At 40.1% G+C, this 11779-nt stretch overlaps 1 protein-coding gene across 1 annotated transcript; it reads right to left on the minus strand.

Annotated features, from left to right (window-relative positions):
• Positions 1-61: 61 nt before the first annotated feature.
• Positions 62-9867, minus strand: cyb5r3 (cytochrome b5 reductase 3). The gene is made up of 9 exons (XM_085436945.1): positions 9475-9867; positions 9048-9173; positions 8859-8931; positions 5495-5601; positions 5272-5401; positions 5112-5195; positions 3900-3985; positions 3667-3766; positions 62-799 (listed from the first exon to the last, which is right to left on the minus strand). The coding sequence occupies exons 1-9, from the start codon at positions 9493-9495 to the stop codon at positions 627-629; spliced, it is 900 nt and encodes a 299-aa protein (XP_085293071.1). The 5' UTR covers positions 9496-9867; the 3' UTR covers positions 62-626.
• Positions 9868-11779: the final 1912 nt, after the last annotated feature.

Raw genomic sequence — 11779 nt, forward strand, 5'->3', positions numbered from 1 at the left:
TAGAAGCTAAAATCCACTTGTGACCAACATGATTCAGAAACGATGATCAAAACACCAATAGTTCAACAGCATTGTTGCTTTATGATCCATAAACACAAGCAGCCACTTTTTCCACACTTTCAGAAAACAAATCAGTAACCACGCTGTGTTTGACAAATCACAACGGAGCAAATACTGACACGTCTTGCGTGACAACAGATAAGCAACAGGTATAGACTTGTAACACGTTCCCAACACCCATAACGGAATAATCTATTATTCTGTATTGAAGTGAGTGATCACAATTCTTGTGGCGTGCATTCAATAAAATCTTTGCAGGTGTTTAAGGCACTCAGAAAAAACAGCCAGTAAACCTCGAGTCTTCTAGTAAAACCAAAGTGAAGTCATTTTCAAGCCAAACATCCGGAAACTTCATATCCTATCATAAAATCCTTATTTCACATCCCATTTCCCCCTACACATTCACAACCTCCTACCAAACATACAAGAATTGGTCCAAGCTGTGATTCTCTTGCATGATAAATATGTCATATTTAAATATAGTGCAATACCCACTGTAGATATGACAGCTTTAATGCTTTCAGGGTAAGGGGAAAAAAAAAAAAAGACAACTGGATGGACGATGTCTAAAATGTGAACCTGCGGCTGTCGGCATGGCCGACTTTATCCAGGTTAGGGTTGCAGGCAAACTGGATCATCGGTGGAGGTCCGCACATCAGGATGAGGGTCTCGTTGCTGGGAGGCGGCAGGTGTTCCCTCACCATGTCTTCACTGATGAAGCCTTTGCTGTACTCCCAGTCTGAAAGACAGAAAAGCCTGAGGTTAAAATGCTGCTCAGAATTAAAGGGTGCAAAGTGGGGCATTTTCAGTGTTCAGCAGCGACACCTACTGGTGACCATCTATAAGAGCAACTTTATCTGTCATATCATTACAGCCTGTACAAGCCACCACTCAGATACAGTAACAACTGTGGTTATTGTGCTTGGTTCTTAAAAGTCAAACATAACCAGTGTCTAAGCAGATATATTTACCTTAGGCTACGTTCACACTGCAGGTCTTAATGCTCAATTCCGATTTTTTCTGCTTGTTCACACTACAAATAAAATGTGACAGCAAACGCGCTCTAGTGTGAACGCTCAAAGCGGCCTGCATGCGCAAAAGAAGACGTCACACACAACACACTCTGTTTAGACTCAGACCAAACAATATTGTTTGACTGATGGCCCTTAATAATAATAATGGATTGGATTTATATAGCGCTTTTCAAGGCACCCAAAGCACTTTACAATGCCACTATTCATTCACTCTCACATTCACACACTGGTGGAGGCAAGCTACGGTTGTAGCCACAGCTGCCCTGGGGCAGACTGACAGAAGCGAGGCTGCCATATCGCGCCATCGGCCCCTCTGGCCAACACCAGTAGGCAAGTAGGGTAAAGTGTCTTGCCCAAGGACACAACGACCAGGACAGAGAGCCCGGGGATCGAACCGGCGACCTTCCGGTTACAGATACATAATAATGTAAATAACCTAATAATTATGCTCATTGCTGTTTTAGAGGAGCGGTGCTTCAAAGGATAGTTGCAGATTATACAGTACAAATAAAATGTTCACGTTTCTCCAACGTTGTCTTCCCAACAGTTTCACTGACATCTATACCGGATGGCCAGGAAGCGTTCGCGATGTCTTCTCCGGAGCTGATAATTGGCGTCTGTCTTGTGTCAGTGACGTAAAAGACGGATTTAATGCGACATGACCGTTCACACAGCAGTCGCTTTCTAAAACATCGGATATGTATCGGATTCAGTACCACATACGAAAGTGACCCAGATCGGATTTGTGCCGTTCACACTGTCATACCATGATCGGATATGGGTCGCATAGGGTCCAAAAAAAATCGGATTTGATGCGCTTTCGCCTGCAGTGTGAACTTAGCCTTAGATGGCATTACGCTGGCCTCCAGTAACACCATGAGGAGTTTAAGTCATTTTTGATCAGGTTAGGTCCTTCAGCATGCACATTAAACATATATAAGGGACTGCCTTAATTCATATGTGCAATATTACTACAATTAAAAACATCGTCTCAGAGTAATTAAGGAAAGAAAAAAAAAAGGCTGGACTATTGTAATTCATTATAATCAGGGGTTTTTTTTAAAGATGAAAAGCTGGATGCAGTGAGTACTAGCTGGGAGTAGAAGGACAGCTCCCTGTTTAATTTAAGATTTAAAATCCTTCTCCTCACATACAAGGTCCTGAAGCCTGATAGAACCTTATTAATCCTAACAGAGCTGCTCTCAGACTACAGGCTTACAGTTTCTAAAACTCTTAAAATTTCTAAAAGTTCACACACTCTACTTTTAAGATTAGTCTTAAAACTTCGATCAAGCTTATAGTTACAGCTGGATCAGGTGACCCTTAACCTTCCCTTAGTTACGCTGCTGTAGCCTTAAGCTGCTGGGGAGTTTCCCATGATGCACTGAGCATCATGTGGTTCTTCACCTCAACTCTTTTCACTCCCAGTGAGTTTATACAGCACTACTGTGTTTAATCATTAAACTAACTCTCTCTCTCTCTCTCTCTCTCTCTCATAGCTGGCCTTTTTTCCTGCTAAGCGTGTATTTTGAACCACTATCAAAAAATGAACCTATATTTTACCAGGATATTAAAAATGTAATCTTTTTGGTGCAAAATCAGCAATAATTATCCAAGATTTTAAAAAAACCTTCCTGTAAGCCTGAGATTTTCCTTAACCCAGAAAATTCAATTAATAACATCACTGATTATAAAACGAATCAATATTTGTATAATCATGTTTCAATCTATAGATTAGTGGTTAACACATTCACAGGTAGCATGCTTGCTTGCTTGTTTTCAGTTCTGATGTTTGACTCTGCTGAACAAAACTACTAGCTTGATCATTTCTCACATTAAAACCACGTACTGGACATTTTTTTGTTGTTGTTAACTAAAAATGATTCTTATCCAGCAATGATATACAACTTCCTGGTGACAACAAATACGTGATCCTTCACTGCGACCAAAGAACATTGAACAATTTCTCATGCATAACCACAAATGAACCAGCAAACCTCTCGGCCTCGTTGTGGCCACTCACCCATTGAAATTTGCCCTCAGTGATGCTGGTGACCTTTTTCCGTATTTAGCCTGCGGTGATAACTGTGTATGAACTGTGATCGATTGAGTTTTTATATCAGAAGTTAAAAACTAGACCGCAAAAATTCAAAGAACACAGAAAAATTCAATCTGTTTTTGCACATTAATGTAGAAGTTTTGAAATGTAGGATGCATACAAAGTACATAAAAAGTTTAAAATTTGACTTTAGCCTGCTGCGTCACATTTTGAGAACGTGCAAGAGTACTAATACTTCATAGATGCTCTCACATTACAAGACATAATAGTCATTTTCATATGCAATTAACTTTCTAAGATTACATTCTTTCTTACACCTGTCAGGTAAACAGTCTGTCTTCAACCTGCCAATACAAATACAAACATCCATGTAATATCATGGACTGTGCTAGTGGGCGATTACTGCAGCTAATAAACCGGGGTAATGAGAAGATGTGTACAAAAACTGGAAATAGTTCCTGTCTGAAATAGTTAAAGTTCACATGTGAAGGTGGTTGCTGTTGGAGGACTCACTTTCAGGTGCTCTGTCGACGGTGAACCACAGCTTGAACCGGTCCGGGTGGCTGACCTGAATATCTTCCAGCTCCGGTCGCAGAAGGATGTCTTTCTCAGTCTGAACACGGGAAGAGACGATATTTTTAAACTACTGCGTGAACACAAATTTATACTCCAGTCCAGGTCAAATGTTATCACATAGTAAATATCCTCCTGACTGCAAACATTAGATTGTGGTTCATAAAACTCACCTGGTTGGCAAACAGCAGGTGACACACCGTTTTGTCATCAGGATCTTTCATTATTGCTGTGACGAGCTGCAGCATGGGAGTGATGCCTGTAATAACACCCAGCACAGGCTCAGGTTACATTAACAGAGCTCCTTTAAATACAGGGCTGTATGTGTGCTTTGGTCACAGTCGGACCTCCAAGTTCGATTAAATGAAATGTTTCTAAAAGCATAACTTTAGTTAGAATTTATACAAATTTACCAAACCTAAACCTCTCCAACGCAATTCAATTCAGGCGTTTTTATCAACTTAAAGAACAAAAGATACTTAAAAGGCACTTCGTACTTTAAAGTAAAGACCCTACAGTGTGTAACGCCTGTGTGGATGATGAGCAAACAGCCCAAATAAACTTTGGAACAAATAGAGCACAGAGGAAGGGGAAAAAATGTCATCGTATTTAGAAAAGGTTGTAAAAATGGCTTTTATAACCTTTAATGCTACATTACATGTCAGCATCTCCCAGGTCAGTGTTTGCACATTAGTCTAACATGTCTCTGGTTGGAGACTAGCAGAAGACAAATCTATTCTGGGTTGCATAAAAAAAAAAAAAAAAAAAAAAAAAAAATAGGCGGAAAAATAAAACAATAACTAAATATGTGGAACTTTCTGATGTGGCAGTAAGGGAGCAGACCAAAGAACGCTAAATTAATATCTTAAGAGATTTCTGTGGCACCAAATTCAATCCATACAAATGCCATTTTTTCAGCCGAGCACTGTTGGCACAGAGGTGAGCAGTGAGCCAGACCACTTTACCCAACATCGGGTTATGACTTCACTGATGCAGTGGAAACTTTGGCTCAAACACTTATCAGATCTGACATTCATACTCCCCCAATTACCTTAACAGTTATTATTTCATTACTGTGGCTCCAATGCAGCTGCCTCGCTCTCTCTGTGGTGGTCAATGCTCTGACCACTCTATAGTATCTGGTTGCATGAGTAACACCTACTCAACTTATAATATCTACAGAAACTGTCCACATGTCCAAATAACACTTTGTTGAATGATTTGTGTTGGAGTTTTGTAAAAATTTAGACATCAAGACTCCATCTTCAACTAATGATAAACACCTTTATTACTAATAAGCAGCATCAGCCCTAAAAACAAACACCACCTGAGTCAAACAAATGAAAAAAACCACCCTCGGTCCTGACACTGAACAGCTCCCTCACCTGTGCCTCCAGCGATCATGCCCAAATGCTTGGCAGTCTTCATCTCAGCTGGGGACTTTTTATCAGGCTGAATGGCAAAAACACCTGCAGATGCAAAGTGAGAGTATTAAACCAAGCTGATAAAGCTGATTCACCTACTGTGTTCAGTTATGCTGCTCACCTTTGCCCTTGTAAACGAGTAAGCCGCTGGGTCCTCTGAAGTCAATTGTGTCGTTGATCCTGAGGCTCTCCAAGTACTGACTCATCTTCCCGCCCTCTGGGAATTTTGGATTAATGTCTTTAAAGTAAATCTGAAACAAATGGAGGAATTCATGTGAAACAATCAACACCTTCATATATAAAAACTAAAATGCACATGAAAACAACCTTCCTTAAATCTTTACCTTCACCACCAGGTCCACAAAACCTTTGTCGTCATCGCTGGACACTGGTGTGTACGGACGGACGACAAGCTTCCCGTCTATCTTTGCCGAGAGATAGATGTGCTGCCCTGAAGACGAAAACAAACACGTACTTACCATCAACGTCACCCATTTCATACTATGTGACTCAAACAATGATAATTCACCATTACAGCAAGTATTTCCTGCTTTAAAGGCTCTGTAACTGTGAGAGGGGATATCTCTAATAGACCTCAGGATTGTGACGTCACCAATGCAATGCATTATGGTAAATGGCCTGTATTTGTATAGCGCTTTACTAGTCCCTAAGGACCCCAAAGCGCTTTACACACACTCAATAATAATAATAATGGATTGCATTTATATAGCGCTTTTCGGGGCTGTACAATTCCACTATTCATTCACTCTCACATTCACACACTGGTGGAGGCAGCTACAGTTGTAGCCACAGACTGACAGACAGAAGCGAGGCTGCCATCTGGCCATCACCAGTAGGCAGTAGGTGAAGTGTCTTGCCCAAGGACACAACTTGGCTCGAACCGGCAACCTTCTGGTTACGAGACGAACTGCCAACTCTTTGAGCTAAGTTATCAGTCATTCACACATTCACACACACTTGCAAGCCACATTTTAGCCACAGCTGCCCTGGGGCGAGGCTGCCAGACACAGGGCCTCTGACCACCAGTAGGCAACGGGTGAAGTATCTTGCTCAAGGACACAATGACAGAGACTGTCGGAGCCAGGGCTCACACCGGCAACCTTCTGATTACAAGACGAACTGCCAACTCCTGAGCCACGATCGCCCCATTATGGGACTGAGGTTCATGCAACTCCAAGTTGATGATGAAATATATGGAAGCAGCAACAGCGTAACACCTCAGACACACAGTAGTCACCGTGGATTAGGGCTGCTCAATTAATCGAATTTTAATCACGATTACGATCTGGGCTTTCAACGATCATTAAAAATGACTGAGCCAATTATTAGCCCCTCCCTCATTTATCCGCGACACCTTAAAGGCCGGTCCGTGAAAATATTGTCGGGCATAAACCGGTCCGTGGCGCAAAAAAGGTTGGAGACCGCTGATTAAGAGGACCCGAGGGAAGCTCGGAAAGCTAAGCAGAAGTTATTTGGAGAGGAGAGTGACTGCCGCTGGTTGAAAAGAGAGGTAAAAAAAAAAAACTTCAGTGGTGTTGCACACCATTTTATATTATTTTTTAAAGTCATTATTCAATACATTGTTATTGTTAACCCTTTAAAGCCGTCAGAGCAGCACGCTCTGTTTTGTGTAACTATTTTTAAATCCCTGTAGAACCTGAACCGGGTAAGCTAGCGCAATAATTTGTTTTGCATATGAAACTTACATCTTATGCCATCAGCTTGTCCTCGGTCACGGTTTCCTTCCACATAAATTGCATAAAAAGCGCTTGCAGGAACAAAAACATAATATTCCAGAAACACGCTTTGCCGATCCGATCAGCTGTTCGTAACACTTTGCACATTGAAACAGACATCACCGCTAACTATCACATGTCCGCCATTTCCTGCCCGAAACCGGAAGTGATGTCATTTTTGCGGAAAATGTAGTTTTTTTTTTACTTGTAGGCCTTAAAAGCTTATACTGGTCATGTTTGACTTTTCTGAATAGTTTCTGGGATGCTTAGAACTCGAATTGCACTGCTGGAAATAGTTTATTTTGATGCACATGCTGTTTTCTTTGCAAATTTGCATCATAGGATTGTTTTTGTTTTTCCTGCAGTGTATATAAAAATTGCTGTATCTCCAAAATAAAACTATGAAGACACTCAAAATAAATTTCCTGTTGTTGTAAACTAGTAGAAATTAACATATATTTCTCCAAGTAGAAATATATGTTAAAAAACAAAAACAAAAACAATTTTCAATTTTTTTTGTAGTTTATTGCACTTTTTTTGCAATTAATGTAGTTACTATGGACTTAATGCATACATATTATTAAAATATGGGCTATAACAGTTGTATAGCAACTTGAAATGCTCCCACAAATGGCACTACAACATGTAAAAAAATAATATAAGCTCTGGCGGACTTGGTTCTATAGTAGGTCTTAAAGGGTTAAATAAATATCGTCAAATAATCGAGATCTCAATTTCAGTGAAAATAATCGTGATTATCATTTTTGCCATAATCGAGCAGCCCTACCGTGGATACCTCTGACCGACATCGATGCAGAACAAAGGCACTACAAGCTCCTGCACCTGCTGCAGCACTATAACATGAAGTGCTGTAACAAAACATTGAGCAGTAATAAAAGACATGAAACTGCTTCACATCTGAACGACTTATTTTTAACATTCTCATCACAGTTTAGTCCAGCTACAAAACAAAGCATGCAGGGTTGTCATTACAGCGCAATTATAAATGTCAAATAAAAAGGTGTGCTTTATAAATGTGTTCAACACAACGTTGAAAAAGAGAAAATATTACAGAAAAGTATTAAATATGAACTCAAATCAATTGTATAGAGTGTCTTTAACCTCCTAAGACCTGAACTCTTCCATGGCATGCATTCCTAATTTCGCTTTGATATTTGGGAATATTGGGACCCGATGAATGTACAAACAAAGAATCACCGGATTTTAAAAATTTTTTTTTTACCCTATTTTTGTTTCTAAGAAAATTGAGAGCCACATATAAAGACATTCGTTTTAAATTTTGATAAACAGAGGCAGTATAATGTCCTCGTAAGTGGAAATCAGGCCCTTGTAGAGGAAAATTTAGTATTTTGGTCTAGACAACCCAAAATGTGATGTCCACATAATTGGATGCCAGGTTAAGAAGGTTAAGGGTAAGTGATGCATGTGTCACAGAGCCATGGCTCAGCAGCTGAGAGAGCATGGCCGAGTCTAACAAGTCTGAATGTGAGCTTGAAGCCATGCACAATTCTTAAGTTGTCTGAGGTTTAGGCGCTCACCACAAACAGCTTTTTTAACAAAACACTAGGCAACTTGAGAAACTGTACCTCCTAAAAATAAAGTGACAGTTTGTGCTCACATATCAGCCCCTCCTAATAACACTGCTTTGCCTTTTCGTTTACATTCAGTTTGTATCACAGGTTTAGGTGTCTTCCTCCTTATCACCTGCTGGCATCTAACTTCGTTTCGGTTTGGCATGAACTACGCAGAATGCATTGCCATTCCCTATCTCCAAATAGGCACTACATCAGCTGTTTAAACCGTCTGTTAACCAGGGGTGGCCAATCAGAAGAAAACTATCTTAAACAGAGAAGGAAAGGAGCTAGAACAGATTTTGAGATATGCAGTCAAACCTCCGGCAGTGATGATATGCGTGAGTGCGCACACTTACCAATAGGGAGACCAAGGACGTGTTCAGGGGATGGCAGTGCAAAGCGGAACTTTCTTGTGTCATGGCTGACAATCTTTAAAAAAAAAAAAAACAAGAAACAGACAGAGCAGTGAGCGTGAACGCATCTGCTGCGTTTGCAGACAAGTTTCATTCTGCAAGCACTCAAGTGTGCAGCGTTTGAGCGGTTACCTCTTTATCTATCAGGCGCAGTGCATACTTAATGTTGGGGTCCTCTAAGGTGATGGCAGGTCTCTTCTTTTGGAAGAGCAGCCTGAAGATGAGGTTGATGATGCTGTCAAAGCCACCTCGGATCAACTGCGATAAAAGGTCAAACGTGGGAGAATGACTCAGACCACCAACTCCTAGCATTAGCTACCAGCTGTCTGAGTACCCTGCGGGGCGTTGCCTGGATTAAGTCGGGTTTTTGTTTTTTTGTTTAACACAGACAGCAACAGGGAGAAGTGAGTCATGAAGATTCCTGTGGGCAGGCCCGAAACAGCGCTCAGGATAACTTAGCTGGGGAAAAACTGAATGTTAGCGAATATTAACCGAGCTAATGCATGCAAATTAGCTGGCGTAAAAGCACCCTGATAATTTTCCATTGATGTATACTCACGCCAATGATGTAGGAGAGCATTTTCAGGCCGGGAGGACAAATGCAAAATACTTTGTCAGTATAGCGCGCACACCCCAAACGACTTCAAGGCAACTAATTGTGACGGAGGTCCAAGCCGTCAAGTAAGGCTGTCGAGTCAGCCAGGAAGGATAAATACATCCGGTTTTAGTTTTCAAAAACAAAATTCCGTTTATATGAAAATTAAACCCAGTAGGCTAATTATAAAATGAATGGTGGATATTAATATTTTGGTGCGCTTCTATGTGTATTTGAAGCTGTTTTATGTCAATTTCGTCGAGATTTGGACTGAATAAACGTACAGTAAGCATGTAAACACTCAGCTTCCGGTAATACAACAGGCTAACGTTCACTAACTTATCAAAGCCGAACCTCAAACGTCACTTCCACGTAAAAGACATGTATTTTCACAATAAAACGCTGAAACGATAATAATGATAAAGCATTAAACTGCGCACAATTTTTCTAAGCAAAAAGAGAGGCTAGAAGAGAACAAAACAAAACACAAAACAAGATAATAGCATCCGAAGGAGACTAATCAGAATTAAAAAGTGTGGCTTTTGGTCATACGGCAGCAAAATGAGTTTAACTAAATTGATTAGTTAAACACAGAAACACAAATGACGACTTTATTATTATCCTAGTTTATGTATGCAAAATGGATATTAACCCAAACCTAGTGAAACTGGTTAAACTTAACTAAATAAATAAAAAAACCGAAAGCAGAATACAAAACTTTCATAACTCTGCTATGTAGATCTCACTTCCTCTTTTTCTGTTGTTCACGTTTCATGTAATACAGTTATATCAGGTGCTTATCTGTATTGTGCTTCTGTTTATTTCCTTCTGTAGCCGTCACACTTGACTTAATCTTATAGTGAGCTGCTGCTTTGAGGTCAAACATGCATCCTACAAACACTAATCTTTCCATGTGTTGCCCCACTTCAGGCACACAAAAATCAGCCAATATTAGGATGGATTAAGAAATTTCTATATGATGCAGTAAAATTGCAGATATGATGATGGTTGATGATGATTTTAACTAACTGATTTTAAGTAGAGCCATGAACATGAATAATGTTACGCTTAAGCATTATTTACAAGCATAACAAGCTTTAAAGTGCTGTGAAAAAGGAATTTTCTATTACCCCCCCCCCCCCTTTTTTTTGCATATTTGTAATTCTTATATGTTTGAAATCATTAACCAATTTTTTTATGTTAGAGAAAGATACCCAGAGGGAATACAAAATGTAATTTTTTATTTCATTTATTGAGGGAAACAAAGCTTCTAAACCTACCTGGCCCTGTGTGAAAAAGTAATTGCCCCTCTTGTTGAATCATGAAGAGACTGTGATTATCCACAGCTTTTGGAAAACTGAATTTAATTTCACTAGCCACACTCAGGCCTGATTACTGCCAGACCTGTTGAATCAACAAATATTTTAAATAAAACCTGTGTGAAAAAGTGAAACAGACTACATGACACCAAAACACATCCTGTCACAATCTAAAAACAGTTGAGAAACAAAGACATTTCTAAGGTTTTGGGACTCCAGTGAACCACGGTGAGAGCTGTTATAGACAAAAAGCAAAACTCAGAACAGTGGTGAACCTTCCCCAAATTACTCCAAGAGCTCACAAAAGACCCCAGAACAACATTACAGAACTGCAGGTCTCACTTGTCTCAGTTAAGGTCGGAGTCCATGATTCAACAATAAAACAGAAAAAAATGGCATCCATGGGAGAGTTCCAAGACGAAAACCACTGCTGATCAAACGGTACATAAAGGCTCATCTCATAGTTGCCACAAAAAAAAAAACCATCTTGATGATCTGGGAGACTTTTGGAAAAATATTCTGTGGACTGATGAGAAAACTGAACTTTTTGAAAGGTCTGAGTCCTGTTACATCTGCTCTAAAACTAACACAGAAGAACATCACAGCAACAGTCAGACATGGCGGTGGTAGTGTGATGGTCTGGGGCTGCTTCGATGCTGTAATTGATGAAACCATGAATTTTGATCTCTACCAGAAAATCCTGAAGGAGAATTTCCGACCATCAGTTTGTGTCCTCAAGCTGAAACACACTTTGGTTATGCAGCAGGACAACAATTTGAAAAACACCAGCAAGTCGACCTCTGAATGTCTCAGAGGCTGGAAAACCATCCGTGATTGAATTAAAACAATTCTGCAGAGAAGAGTGGACCAAAATTCCTCCTCAGTGATCTGAAAGACTCATTGCCAGTTATCACAAACACTTGATTGCAGTTCTTTCTGCCAAGGATGGT

The sequence above is a fragment of the Copadichromis virginalis genome, linkage group LG17 (genome assembly GCF_057382275.1).
Source record: "Copadichromis virginalis isolate Kocher_CV1m ecotype Utaka linkage group LG17, C_Virginalis_male_GT1.1, whole genome shotgun sequence".
NCBI lineage: Eukaryota > Metazoa > Chordata > Actinopteri > Cichliformes > Cichlidae > Copadichromis > Copadichromis virginalis.

Coding starts and splice junctions, on each gene's coding strand:
- cyb5r3 (XM_085436945.1), bottom strand. CDS start 9,495: ATGCTCTCCTACATCATTGGC. Junction 9,174..9,474: donor TGCTCTCCTACATCATTGGC/GTGAGTATACAT, acceptor CTTTTATCGCAG/TTGATCCGAGGTGGCTTTGA. Junction 5,196..5,271: donor ACTCGTTTACAAGGGCAAAG/GTGAGCAGCATA, acceptor TTGCATCTGCAG/GTGTTTTTGCCATTCAGCCT.